Source organism: Pristiophorus japonicus, chromosome 1 (genome assembly GCF_044704955.1).
Source record: "Pristiophorus japonicus isolate sPriJap1 chromosome 1, sPriJap1.hap1, whole genome shotgun sequence".
Lineage (NCBI taxonomy): Eukaryota > Metazoa > Chordata > Chondrichthyes > Pristiophoridae > Pristiophorus > Pristiophorus japonicus.
Genome location: NC_091977.1, coordinates 102,343,683 through 102,358,438, shown reverse-complemented (window position 1 = coordinate 102,358,438; position 14,756 = coordinate 102,343,683). Strand labels below are relative to the sequence as shown.

Here is a 14,756-nt window from a genome sequence, read left to right as displayed (position 1 = left end):
AAATTTTCATATAAATAAATTATATGGCATACATTTATCTTTGTAACTGAAATGACACAAACCCATCTCTGCCAAAAACTGGCAGGTGATGAGACCCAGTTTGAATATTTTTCCTTTTGCATCCTCATACTAAAATCTACGAGTTCTTAATGTAACTGTTATATATCTTTCCTATTTAGTTATTAACATTAGTAAGCACTTTATACAGATTAAAAATCCATTACAAAGTAAAACATAGCTGTAATAGTGTTCCAAACAGAAGAAAAAATCCCTGCGTTTTTGTTATAAACTGGCATACAACAAATACTGTAAGAAAACATTCTTATGATACAAAAATATAAATATCACAAAAAATACATTTTTTTCTTAAAAACATAGTTGCCAGCCACTGAGAAGTTCTCCCTTTGCCAATGTGACTATAGGAGAAAATGTCTACATTGTGCAGAAGCAGCAGACAGTGAGGGAGGGAGGGAGGGAGGGAGGGGAGAAAGTACACAAACATATATCTGCATTTGATAGAATCTGTGCTGTTAAACAAGAGGGGGAAAATAACTGGTGAGAAGTGACAGACAGACATCAAGGCAGTAGCAGTGGGAAGCCACTCTGAACTTTTGACACAATCTAATATACACTATGGCAGCTGAAGTTAGTTCCAATTAATACCATACAGTTTTTGTTGTGAATTCTGGATGATCTCAGGTCAATCCACCACAAGTGCCACATTGAAGTCTGTTGCTGAATGTCACACACATTTCTATGCCAGAAAGTAAACTGTTTTTTATAAAAAAAAGTTGGCAATTAGGGTTAACCCTTAGTGTGCTAATGTCAGTAGCTTATTTTAACATTTAAAACAGAAGCTATAACTCAACTTACTTGCTACGTGACATAATTTGGCATCATCTGTAACTTCAACAGTAACAAGACTGTTGCAAAGTAGCACAATGAAAAAAAAATCACAAGTTTCAATGGCTGTAATTTTAACTTTTGGTGATAGTGTAAAACTGGCAGTATTAGATCGGTTGCCCGTTATACAGCTTGCCTGATTTTTCTTTTCAGAAATGAAAATCGAGCATATAACGGGCAGCGGATCCAATATCGCCCGTTCTACACTATCGGCCGAGTCAAAATTACCCCCAATCTTTCAATATTGAACATCAAAAGAAACACTCAGCTCTCACAAATATTTGTAATAGCTTATTGTATTTGTATGGAATTCCTCTGTGAGTTATTTTAATGCACTTGATTACAGATTTATTTTAAATAGGTTAACAAATGCATTAAGATGATGCACAGATGAATTTCATGTGAATGCCTGTTTGTTACAAATATCACTGAAAGCAATTATATCCCATTAATGGTCAACACATTCACTACCAAAACAAAAGCTTAGTAAGGCATCAGGATAGTCATTAACAGAAAATTGTGGTTCAATCATAGATGTAATTTGGGTTTTGGAACATCCAATGGACAGAAAGAACTTGTATAGTGCCTTTCATGACCTCAGGATGCCCCAAAGTGCTTTATAGCCAATGAAGTACTTTTGAAATGTAGTCACTGTTGTAATGCAGCAACTCTATAGTTTTTCAAAAAGGATATACTTAAGGCTGCTCCTGAAAGATTCAGACCTTGCATGCCCACTTGGTTTGAGAACAGTGATGCCAAACATGTGTAGTAGTAGATGAGTTTAACATTAACATAAACCAGTGTTATGAAGAGACAGTTTCACCTCCCTCCCGCCCCCCCTACATATTTACAAATAAAGATGGGATTGGATTTAAGCCTCCCTATCACAAGTTTACTTGGCTGGATGTATGTTTTTACAAATATACAAATCTATGCTGAAGAGAACAGTGTAGAGCTTAATGGTTGGTCATTTTCAAAAATGCATTCTATTTAAATTGACAATAAATAAAGAAAAATAAAAAAGACTGTCTCTTTGTTAGTCTGACAGTTAGAAATTGCAGATACAGTTTATCATTCAAAGAATCTGGAGGGGTCAATAAATATACAGACACTAAGGGTTAAATTAAAACAACACAGACATGTATAATACACAGCAAAAGAGTCAAACAACTAAAACTAACATGGTCATAAAGATTAACGTGCTTTTCTTCATATCTGATCATTTTAAGAACCACGCATAGCGTGTTTGAAAGTTAACAGTAACATTTTATACTACCACAGGGTTGTGATATGCAAAATTAAAATATTTTAACAAAATGTGTACCTTTACAAAAAAATCCTATCACATGAGCAATATTTGCATAGAATAATTATACAAGTAAATTATACAATATTTCAAGCAGCAGCAACATATGCTGACATTTATGACTAGATTAAGCGTAAATGTGGCACAGATACACAGATCAATGTACAAAACATATGGATCACACAATATTGTTTCTAATCCATTCACAGGAGTTTTACAACTCCTAAAGTTATACTACATTACATTGTACATCTGTATAATACATATGTGTACATCCTTTAAATATTTTAGAGAAGAAATATTTAACAAATAATACAATAGATCAACAGTTACAGTAAACTGTTTTCCCAGTTCAGGATCGCCTGTATTTATAGCCTGGAGCTTCAAGGATCAGACTATGCAAATGAAGGGGTTTCCCATCTTTGGCCATCTGTGCATCATAAATTCCATACTTCCATACTGGAAAGGGTAAAAAAAAGCAAAACTATTAGGAATGGATATTGAGAAAAATTGTTGTAATTCATTTCAAGTTTTTAAAAAGACATTCGTATCAGGACATAAAAAGTATTTTCATCTTACATAATACATATAGGGCTAGAACCTCCACTTTTGTGCTTATCGCCCAAAAATGGGCGTTATTTCCGGCATGGACAGTAAAAAGGGTTTTCAGATTGCTGGTCTCAAAACACCTAGTTTACATTTTTGAAAATGGGTGTTACCATGAATGATATCAAATGGGCGGTAGCGTTAAATTTTTTTGACCTTCTGCTGTAAAGTGTGGCCGTCCTTAGCAACGGCATGGCAACGCTCGATTCCCGCGATTCAGGAGGTCAAGGGTCATCATGACATGCGCAGAAGAGGAGACAGAGAGGGAGCTCAGAGGGACTGAAGGCGTGGTTGGGTGTGGTGTGGCTGCTTTGGGAGGAAGGAGGGAGACTGTAGAGCTTCACAGCAAGTAGGCAAAAAAAAAGTAGCTGTTACCAGCTACCTATATGACCGAATTTGCCCTATAATGGAGGGAGAGGAGGAGACATCACAGCACGCTGTGGAGACTGACGCTGGAGATAGCAGTGAGGTGAGAGAGGAGCACATTGGAGGCCACAAAAGAGCCAGGAGGTTCTTGGTCGGAGTCTTGCTGGGGTGATTTGACACTGGGAGGGCGTGGGAAGCCCACCCCAAAGGCCTACCAGAGTATATGGACTGAGATAGCAGAGGTGGTCTCGTCAGCGACCAACGAGATGCGTGAGGGGGACCAATGCCGCAAACGATGGAATGACCTTGTGGGATCTGCAAGAGTAAGTATTACATTGATTTACATGTACTTAAGCATTTATATAATTTGATTTGTAACAGTCATGAGTGACTATCAGCATATGTGAGGTTTTGTACTTTTACCGGGAATGTTTTACTCAAAGCCTGCAGTCATGGTGTACGACTTTAGGCAAGGAATGATAATAATGATAATAATCATGATTACATCTGTCGGTTATGTGTTGTATCAGTCTCTGTGACAGTACCTAGCAATGATATCACGCAATGATCTCATGCCATGTTGTCCTGTCACCTTTTACAGAAGAAGATATCGACGATGAGGTCCGTGCAGAGGGCGGGGGACCACCAGTCCCCAGCGACATCACAGAGATGGAGGAGCGAGTGCTCACACTCATGGGGAAGCACCTCCGGACACACCTGCAGACCCTGAAGTGATGCCATGTGAGTAAAGCTTACACCATTGCGTGATGTAAAGTCAATAGATGCCATACCAACTCATATCTGAACAATTATATATGATAGATGATTTCCACAAGTGTCATAGAAATAATGCTGGCCTAATGAAAATTATTGCAATGCACAACGTATTGATGGTCATGAAATGTGATGTCTGCTATGATTTTGAGAGGGGTGGTGCTTTTGTCATGCATATGCTGTGTGTAACGCTGGACTCACCTTGTCACCCTAGCACCCCCTTTTCCTCTAATAACCTCATTTGTGTCTTGCAGCTCAACCAGCAGCGGGGCCCCAGGCAAGGCCACAGAGGCCAGAAGGTGGGGGCGCGGGGTAGGAGTCGGCGGACGATCCTACTACATCTGGTGCGGAGGAGCTCCGATTGTCGCCTGGCAATCTGCTGGGTCTGTTCTTAACGGATGAGAGCGCGACCTCGAGGAACCTGCATCGCCACGCTCCAGAAGCCATTCCACCCCAAGGCCATCTAGTGGTCCACCGGTCATTCCTGCCTCCACTCTGGAGGTGCTGGCCTCAAGCACCTCACCACAGGGCACCCCATTTGTTCGCAGGATGGCGCCGACCCCGCGGAGGCCTCATGGACGCAGCAGGTCTGTTCCACGAGCGCGACATGACAGCGGATAGATGGTACAGTTGTCCAGGAGGACTGTAGACATCGGTGACCAGCTCATCGAAGCATTGGGGGGCATATCCTGACATCTGTCCACCATGACCGAGTACATTCCGCGTATGGCGGAGTCCCTGGATGCGCTAGCCAGGAACACTGCTGCCACAGGTCCCCGAGCGTGGCACTCCACCGCTAGGTTCCGCACCACCACTGCGAATGACAAATGAGAGCAAGGACCAAGATCCTGTTTCTGCATCAGAAAATGTTGCCCACTCGGCACCCCCCCCCGCTCCCATACCCATGCAATCAACGCATCTGCCGTCTTCCGCCCCCAATGAGGCATCGCCTGAGGAGTTCCTCGGCCATGCGCTGTGGAGCGAGGAGGAGAAGGGGTAGAGGTGGGGAGAAGAGGGGGGAAGGAAAGTGAGGTGGATGTGCGCAGGTGATGGCTGTGTTATATCTCCATCTGGGTGTATGCAATTTGTTGCAATGTATGGGAGCTGGGGACCACGCTCCTGCTTTGCCTTTGTATTCTGTGTTGCTGGACATGTTGAACATGTGATTTATGTCAACGGTGGAAAAAGTGGGGTGTGGGCAGGGGTTGGGTGTTATTGGCTGTGATGCTTATAATTTCAGACCAATGTTGGTATTAAACTTTTGCTATTGAACATAACCTTGTTGCGCATTGTCTCAGATAGCTGGACTGTTACCCACTGGTGATTCCTCACCATAAAAAGGTTAAATACAACTTAACGTCACTCAATGTAAACTTTAACTGGCACCAAGGTGATGGGCACCATTGATGTCTGAGCTGCACACACACAGCAGTATGTCAGCGTTGTCACTCACATCAGCGCTCTTTCAGACAAATCTTTCCTATAACAGCTCTTCACGTAAGAGTGGGATTTAACAAATGCCAGCCATACCGCTGGCGTTCGTTCCGGTTAGTTCCACTTTTAGTAGGCGATTTTTTGAGCGAACGATATTGTGGGCGATATTTGTGCGAGATGGTGAAATTTAAGATGGGCGATCTCCATGGCCGCTAATTTGGGTAAATATGCTCTTTACGACAAAAAGCAGTGGGCGGGCGTTAATATTGAATCTTGGCGTTAATTCCGTGCAGAAAGTAACGCTGGGCGATATTCTGGGCATTGAATTTGCCCATTTTGCTGATTCCGCCCCCAAAAAATGGGCTGGTGGTAATATTTTTTCTTGGCGTTAAGCCCATTGGGAAAATAACACTCGGCGGTAAGTCTCCTAAAAATGCCCGTCAGTTTCCATTTTGTGCCAAAATGCGCGATATATGGGCATTATACGTCATTTCAGTGGTAAAATGGGCGTTAAGTGGGTGTTAAGCATGCAAAGAAAATGGAGGTTCTAGTCCCATACTTTATAAATACAAATATGACTTATTAACACACATGTAATTTGTGAAGTAACATAGTTACATCAACATATAATTCTCTACCTATTAGAAGGAACTTTGGCAAATATTTTCTCTTCTACTTAGTCCAAACAAAGAATATGATGGATCAACAATTCATATTTTTAACCAGTATTGCATCTTTCATTGAATTTCCCCAGGAAACCTACCTAATGTGTTCTGTTCCCATTGCTCTTTGTTTCACATTCAACGTCCTGCAACTCTAAAACTTCCACCTTTGAGTCCCTTCTTTCATAACGTGCATCAAAAGGTACATGAGGATCGACAAATGCTCCTTCATCAGTTTCACTGTACCCCTCGTAATGTGGGTACCCTCCAAATACATTTTGGCTGGGTATGGGAGGATGCACAGCGACAGTAACTGAGGCTGTGGCAGTCACAGTAGTGATAGGCTGGCAGTATGTCGGTGCTGAAGCACCAGTGGCAGTGAATGCTGGGTTCCTAGTCTTATGAGAACGGGATCTATGACTTGAACGATCCCTATTGCTGAGTCTGTAATGCCCCTCGTGAGCAGTTTCAAAAGCGTCCATGCGTGGTCCGTAAGGAGGCGGTCGAAACCCTTCCTTAGCCTCCAAACTGTGGTCCCTACAATTCCTCCAGGATTGTTGGTGCTTAATATCCTGCTGAGGAGGCGGCCTTGGTCTTGATCGATGGAATCTGGAGTCTGGCTGAACAACCTGTAAATAAGATGAACTATCAATGCTGTACATATTCAAATTTATTTACTATTACACTGCAGTATAACTTGGTAAACAAATGACAATAAAACTTACTTAATTACAAATGATTTTATTGGCTAAAATCCTGAGTATGGACAAAAGTGATGCAGTATGTTTTGACTCAAAAGTTATGAAATAGAATAATTAACCAGGGAGGGCCATTAAAGTAGCAGTATAAATAGGTTCAAGAAACAAATCAATGTTTTTTTGGACAGAGAAGGGATTATAGTGAGAAAGCACAGTTGAGACTACCAAAAAGGTTGGGCTATTTAGGTCTAATGGCCCTTTACTGTTCCTAAAGATCCTTCTGCTGTTATGTTAAAATTCATATTATCACAGAAGTTGTCCCTGATCACGATGGAATTTGGTCTCTGGAATCACGCAAGTGCCTTAGGCAAAACACATGCCCAGAAACCACATCATCATCATAGGCAGTCCCTCGAAATCGAGGAAGACTTGCTTCTACACTAAACGTGAGTTCTCAGGTGACTGTACAGTCCAATATGGGAATTACAGTCTCTGTTACAGATGGGACAGACAGTCGTTGAAGCAAAGGGTGGGTGGGGAGTCTGGTTTGCCGCACGCTCCTTCCGCTGCCTGCGTTTGTTTTCTGCATGCTCAGCGACGAGACTCGAGGTGCTCAGCGCCCTCCCGGATGCTCTTCCTCCACTTAGGGTGGTCTTTGGCCAGGGATTCCCAGGCGTCGGTGGGGATGTTACACTTTATCAAGGAGGCTTTGAGGGTGTCCTTGTATTGTTTCCTCTGCTCACCTGGGATCGCCTGCCATGTAGGAGTTCCGAGTAGAGCACTTGCTTTGGGAGTCTTGTGTTGGTCATGCGGACAATGTGGCCCGTCCAATGGAGCTGGTCGAGTGTGGTCAGTGCCTCAATGCTGGGGATGTTGGCCTGATCGAGAACACTGATGTTGGTGTGTCTATCCTCCCAGGAGATTTGCAGGATCTTGCGGAAACATCGTTGGTGGTATTTCTCCAGTGATTTGAGGTGTCTACTGTATATGGTCTATATCTCTGAGCCATACAGGAGGGCGGGTATCACTACAGCCCTGTAGACCATAAGCTTGGTGCAAGATTTGATGGCCTGATCTTCGAACACTCTCTTCCTCAGGCGACCGAAGGCTGCGCTGGCGCACTGGAGGCAGTGTTGGACCTTGTCGTCGATGTTCACCCTTGTTGGTTATAGACTCCCGAGGAATGGAAAGTAGTCCACGTTGTCCAAGGCCGCACCGTCAATTTTGACGACCGGGAGGCAGTGCTGTGTGGCGGGGTCAGGTTGGTGGAGGACCTTTATCTTTCGGATGTTTAGTGCAAGGCCCATGCTTTTGTATGCCTTGGTGAAGGTGTTGACGATGACTTGGAGTTCAGCCTCTGAATGTGCGCAGATGCAAGTGTCGTCCGTGCACTGTAGTTTGACGACAGAGGATGGGACGATCTTGGATCTGGCCTGGAGGCGATGAAGGTTGAACAGGTTCCCACTGGTTCTATAATTTAGTTCCACTCCAGCAGAAAGTTTGTTGAGCATGAGATGGAGCATTGCAGTGAGGAAGATCGAGAAGAGGATTGGTGCGATGACGCAGCCCCGCTTGACCCTGGTCTGGACGTGTATTGGGTCTGTAGTGGATCCGTTGGTCAGGATCATGGCCTGCATGTCGTCATGGAGCAGGCGGAGGATGGCGACAAACTTCTGGAGGCAGCCGAAACAGAGAACGCTCCATAGTCTCTCATGGTTAACAGTGTCAAAGGCCTTTGTGAGGTTAAAGAAGGCCATGTACAAGGGTTGGTGCTGTTCCCTGCATTTCTCTTGCAGTTGTTCCGCCATGAAGATGTACCCTGTAGTGGACGGAATCCGCAGTGTGACTCCGGGAGGAGCTCCTCAACCACAGGGAGAAGACGGTTGAGGAGGATTATAGCGATGATTTTCCCAGTGGCCGACAACAGGGAGATTCCTCTGTAGTTGCCGCAGTCAGACTTGTCCCCTTTTTTTAAAGATGGTCACGATTATGGCATCTGTGAGATCTCCAGGCATGCACTCCTCCTTCCAGATGAGAGAGATGGTCTAATGGCCCTTTACTGTTCCTAAAGATTCTTCTATTGTTATGTTAAAATTCGTATTATCACAGAAGCTGTCCCTGATCACTATGGAATTTGGTTTCTGGAATCACGCAAGTGCCTTAGGCAAAATACTTGTCCAGAAACCACATCAAGTAGTGAAAATACATCCACTTTACATGTGGTTGCTAGGTCTTGTCCAACTTATTTTTAGGGGGAGGAATATGAAGGGAATGTATGTAATATATAATCATTAGGAAGCATTATTACTGTGCAATTATTGTTTGAAGATGTAAGAAATTATATCTGCTGTGGAATTTACTGCAATTGTATTTGTAGCTGCACTATATCCACATTAAGTCAGAATATAGGTGTCACTGGCAAATAATGGTCTTGCATCAAATATTTCTAATAATGCAATGCCATAAAGGTAAAATAATCTGGATACTTCCTATTGTAGGTACATCATGTTGACTGAAATTAAAGCAATAATAGCTAAAAGAAAATGTTGAGGCTTTAAATATTGACAAAAGTTAAAGAAATAAATTGGCTTCACTTACTGTGGACCTGGGAAAGACAGGATTCTCAGTTGCTTCCACCATGATCTGATGGGCTGGTGCAATAGTGCTGGGATTGGTTTCATAATGCTGAAGTTCTTCACTGATCCCAGAAACTGTAGTCTGTGAGCTGTATTCAGAATCTGAAGAATCAGATCCATTATTTCCTTGCTCAGGGTGAACTGCAAACCTCACAACTCGAGGTGGTGGCTCTGGTGATGGAGTAGGCAACCGGGTTCTCCCATCAAAAGGTGAAACCTATGGACCAAATGTGCGAAGTGTAATTAGTTTCACTTAGCGTCCATCTCACTGTTGTAACTGTGTTCGCATTTCGGCTGCCACTTCAGACCCGAGCCTTTAACCTCTTTTTACACTTTGTTCTCCCTCTTTTTCTCTCTTTCTCTCAATGATCAATATCAAACATGTTGTAAAATTGTTGTGAAACGTCTTGGGACATTTTAGTATGTTAAAGGCGCTATATAAATAAAACGTATTATTATTATTGTAGTCAGATCCAGTCAGTTGAAACACCTGGCATGGCATAATTTCTTTCACACTGGGTGCTGGGGTAGTTTGGTCAGAGCTCTTCCAGTGACATGGCTCTTTGCAGAACAGCATCTCTGTCCAGAGATAATATTGTGCACAATTATCATGTTCAACATAGTCATAGTATTATAGAATGTCTTTTATGACTTTCAGTACTGTGAGATGACTGGAATATGGGCTGGAGGGTTTCAAGGGAGTTACAGGAGATCTGAGTATAAAGTAACAACATACTTGAGGACCTTTTTTGAGAGGAAAGGGAAATTAGTGATGGAATGGTAGCTTAAGACAGATGAATCAAGGGTGTTTTTTCTTAAGTACAGGGCGATGACAGCAGTTTTGAAAGGGAAAGGATGGTGCCAGAGAAAAAGGAATGGTTAATAGTGTTCACTGGCAAAGGGGCCAGTGGGGGTAGCTGAGTGAGCAGGAATGAGTAGGGAGGGAATCAAGGGAACAGCAAGTGTGTCTCTTGGAAGAAATTATTTTGGAAAGGGAAAGATGACAGATGGGGGAGAAATTGCAAAGTGATGAGGGTTTAGGCTGGAGTCGCTGGGAGATGTTGTGGGCAGAGAGGGAGAGGAAAGGGAAGGATTAGTAGAGGCAGTTATATGGATGGTCTGGACCTTAGAAACAAAGACATTTATGAGCTCTTGTCACTTGGAATTGGAAGTGTTCAGGCATAGGGGAGTGAGAAAGGGATTTCAGGGGTTGGCCTTGTTTTGGCTAAAGAGAGGAAGACACAATAAAGTTTGATATGATGAAGCCAAGTCTGGCAATTGATGGCAAGACCAGTTATATGCCAAGTATGCTTGAGTTTGCAACCCTCTGACTTATACAGCCAGGACAGGATAGCTAACCTCAAGTATTATTCTTAGATTTTTATTTTCTTCCCTTCTTGGCACTCTCAGCTACTGCTGACCCCTGATTATTTTGGTGTTATGTAAGCACCTGCCAAATGAAGGCCTACCCTTCAGCAACACCAATGGCCAGTAACCTGTAATCTTCCTTGTTCATTTGTAGTTCAAAGAATACAGAGTGAGGGGCATAAGTATTCTAATCTGTCCAGCATTATCCCGATCAATGATGTTGACTTTCCCCTGGTTGTACAGGGCTATGGATTTAGGTATGGGGTAAAGAAGGCATTCAGTGGATCTGTTCAGTGCTGGCACTTTAAATTCTTAATTTATTTTTGTGAAGAATGTGGGTTGGATTTAAAAAAAACCTTTTCTGTGATTTTGAAATCCATCATTTATTCATGACTGCATCTGCCTAGCTTCCTGATAACCCAGGTTTTTATAGAATAAGTTCACCAATCCTGTGCTCCCAGTGCCGTGCTTTGAGGGTGTGTGGGTCAGAGATAGGACTACAACACTGTCGTGCTGGTTCTTTAACTCTGCTCCCTTCAAACCCGTCTCTGTTGAGAATACAGATTAGTGAATTTATCCTTATTTTCCACTAAGAACTTTTCTGAAGTCCAAATATGATAGAATCATCAAAAAAGAAAAAAATACCTCAGGATATGGTCCAAAGTATGAAAGAAGAACCGGAAGTAATACTAATCCATTGAGAACACCCAGAACAGTTAAAATAGCCAGGACTGCAAAGAAGTATCTGTAACAGTTGCAAAGAGTAGTGCAATTAATTTCAAGGAGCTCTTTATTTATGACAAACAAATTACATTTTAAAAGTCATTTACAGCACAAACTTTAATGTAAATACATAATTATAGAAAATACCATGGCAATTCTTTACCTTTTACATCAGTGAGGCTACATTCCACAACAACAGTGTTAGTTGACCAAAAAAAAGAAGAGTATGTTAGTTTGTTAATTTTATTGACAAACACATAGTCTGGACTGTTATTCATGAATAGTTTGTTACACACAGAGAAAAATATGGAACGTGGACTGAATGACTGAACAGGCCCATACAACATGCACAATGAAAGGGGCCCCATTACCTTAACCCCAGCAGAAGCAAACAAATGAAGTAAAGGGTGCAGAATTTAAACAATTTAGTCTAGAAGCAGGAGAAGCAAAGTCTCAGGCAGCTAATCCACTGTGAAATGCTGCTGCATCTCACAACAGAATCACTAATTAAATCTCTAGTGTATCAAGTAGGCTTCCTCTCACAACACTAATCAAAACTTTCTGCCTACAATCCTCAGAGATGCTGGGTTTTAGTTTTACTAAATAGCTCAAATTGCAATCCTTTATAAAGCATGAACCAGGATTCTGCTATAAAATGCTGCCAGTTCTATAGCAGATTCTAGCATTGTATTTGATAAGAGCACTTCACAATAGCATCACTGCACTGCAAACTAAATCTTTTGTAGTACAATTTAGCATCTATGAATACTCTTGTTTTGCGTCAACCATTTCAAACATAAAAGCTAGAATGCTGGTGAAAAAGGAAAAGCGTCCAAGTGGTTGTCCATTCCCACCATTCAAGGCTATGGACTGGGAGTCTTCATGAATACCAAGGTAAGCTTTTAACCATAAGAGGTCTTACTAGTTGGTATTCAACACAGCTGGGACTCACAGACTAAACTTATGGACACATTTATGAGTAATGACTTCAAGGACATAACCTTCGGTAAGTTTTTAAGGATCAATCTATTATCTTGTTGTGTAGCAGTACAGCACAAAGTTACCTTCACTATGTCCAAAGACACTTTAATGTTTTTTTACATATAGAATGCATGACGTTGAGCAACAATAGACATCTGCTTGTTTTTTTAAATTCACGATGACATCCATGGGTGATTTTGTTAACAAAATACAGACATTGTCATTATTGCATAATATAAACTATCAAATGTTCATATCATGCAATATATCAGCAAAATGTTATAGATCCATTTGTATCTATCTGTCTCACATTAGTATAAACATAAAGCTATTTTATGTCTGACCACTTCAAATATATTGCATTTGTTAAGTTGCTGTAGTCATTTGGCTTACTGGCTCCTTTCTCTAGTTTTGTTGGCTATGCAGAGCTATTCTTGGGCCCCACCCCCAGCCTGCAACAAAATCCTGTGTTTATTTTATATCTTACTTATATAAACATGCACCGACCAAGCTACATTCTACCACAAAAACAGTAAAATGAGTCAAAGTCACAAAAGCCAACAGGCTTCTCTTTAAAATAAATAAACTACAAAAAATAAGCAATGTATCCATTTAATTTGGTAGTTTAAAAACCAGGCTCCAGCTCCCTAGTTGGTTCAGTTGCAGAACTGAGCCATACAGACTATATTTGATCCTTGGTCTGTGTTGGATTAGCTGATCTCAGCCAGGAGCAACAGTTCATATGTTACAAGATGCTACAATTTGCATCAGTTGGGAAGGGGAAAAACTGACCGGAGATCTCATCTTAATCACTATCCAGTGACCCCTGAGGGAAAGTTGTGTGTGGCGTTCTTGGGTAGAGGACATAATTAGGCTCTTCCGTGATATCCTCCATGATCGAAAAGCCTTCTGACACTCAATGACTAAGCTCACAAATGAAAACTGGCAATATGTGTGAGGAGCTGAAGAGCACCTGTGGATCCATACATTAGCATGAGTCTGTGCCTTCAGGAGAAGAGGGAAGAAAATTGGAACAAGAGGGCTAGATCACATTCCAGCTCTGCTGAAGGGGACTGAGACGCAGACTTCAGGAAGCCAGCATTTAAAAGAAAAGTGATTTTTGTGCTCCAGCAATTGATGAAGGCATTGGTGTGTGGTGTTTTCATGTCGAGCATTGGCACTCTGCAATCAACTATGGAGTGCAAGACCACCTCAATGGCCGCTGCAGCTTTGCCACCCCTGATAAAGTCCGTGTCACCAGCTAAAGCATCTCTAAGGGATGCTCACACTGGAGCCGTGCCGGCTCTGGATTCCTCTTCGACAGGCTGGGAGACTGAATGGATAAGGGATTCATTCAAGTTACTGATCTCCTGGAGTCTGCTCTCCTGTAGATGAATAGGATTGCCACAGTCTGGTAGCAAGAATAGAACATGATGCAATCTCTCAAGGTGACACTTCTATATGCTTGTGACCCCCTGATCAATGCCCGCTCTAGTAATGACATCATCGGAGCCTCATTTTGCACCTTTAAAGAAGGATCTCACTGCCTACTGACAGGTATAACTCTCACCTGCTCAGAACAGCAGGTTCAGATCGTAACCCACTGGAAGGCAGTGGGATTGGTGTGGGTAATTTGCATGAGCCAATTTAACTACCTGTGTGAGCTGGGTTAAAATCAGCCCTTATATGTTTGTAGGTACATCGGGGCAATTTTTCATGTTGAAAGTGGGATTTGAGGGACTGAAAACAGAAAGTACAGTAATTAGACCAATTTTCAGTTTCTTTTTTAATGCATAAGGATAAAAAGAATGGACTTCCATAGAAACAAGTAGGGGGAAATATTGTCTTGAAACAGATACAACACTGATCTGACACTGAAGGGACAGATTGATCCATTGCTGCTTTTCTTTTGCCCCCTCAACTCCTTCAAGCTGTCAGCTTCGAGTTTTGTTGTGGTTCTACAATTTCTTATACTCTTAAACTGAGAATACTTTGATATAATGTTATGTTGCAATACAGCATATAAAAGTTATGATAATTCAATCATTCATTTCCCATTGTTAGAATTATAAAGTACAATAGCCTTGATAGAATTAGGATAGAATTAATAGCAAATGGGGTAAAATGATCTCAATTGTAACCATCATGCACATGTGTTTTAGCCAATTAATTACCAGAAAATAAGGCTTCAGATCAAAAAGTAATTTGCAACAAAACATAATTGACAAAGCAATATAAGATTTAAAAAGAAATGGCCATGCAGCTCAAAATGAACATGGCGATAGTGAAGAACGGAACA

The 14,756-nt window shown here is 41.8% G+C and overlaps 1 protein-coding gene across 1 annotated transcript in view; it reads right to left on the bottom strand.

The window, feature by feature from the left end:
- Positions 1-1,929: 1,929 nt before the first annotated feature.
- The window catches only part of ptch1 (patched 1), an 80,400-nt gene continuing 67,573 nt past the window's right edge, over positions 1,930-14,756 (bottom strand). Inside the window, exons 21-24 of the mRNA XM_070860859.1 lie at positions 11,399-11,498; positions 9,348-9,602; positions 6,153-6,680; positions 1,930-2,668 (exon numbers count right to left, since the gene is read on the bottom strand). Of these exons, the coding sequence (XP_070716960.1) occupies positions 6,153-6,680; positions 9,348-9,602; positions 11,399-11,498 (883 nt within the window). The 3' untranslated portion in view covers positions 1,930-2,668. The remainder of the gene's footprint in view (positions 2,669-6,152; positions 6,681-9,347; positions 9,603-11,398; positions 11,499-14,756) is intronic.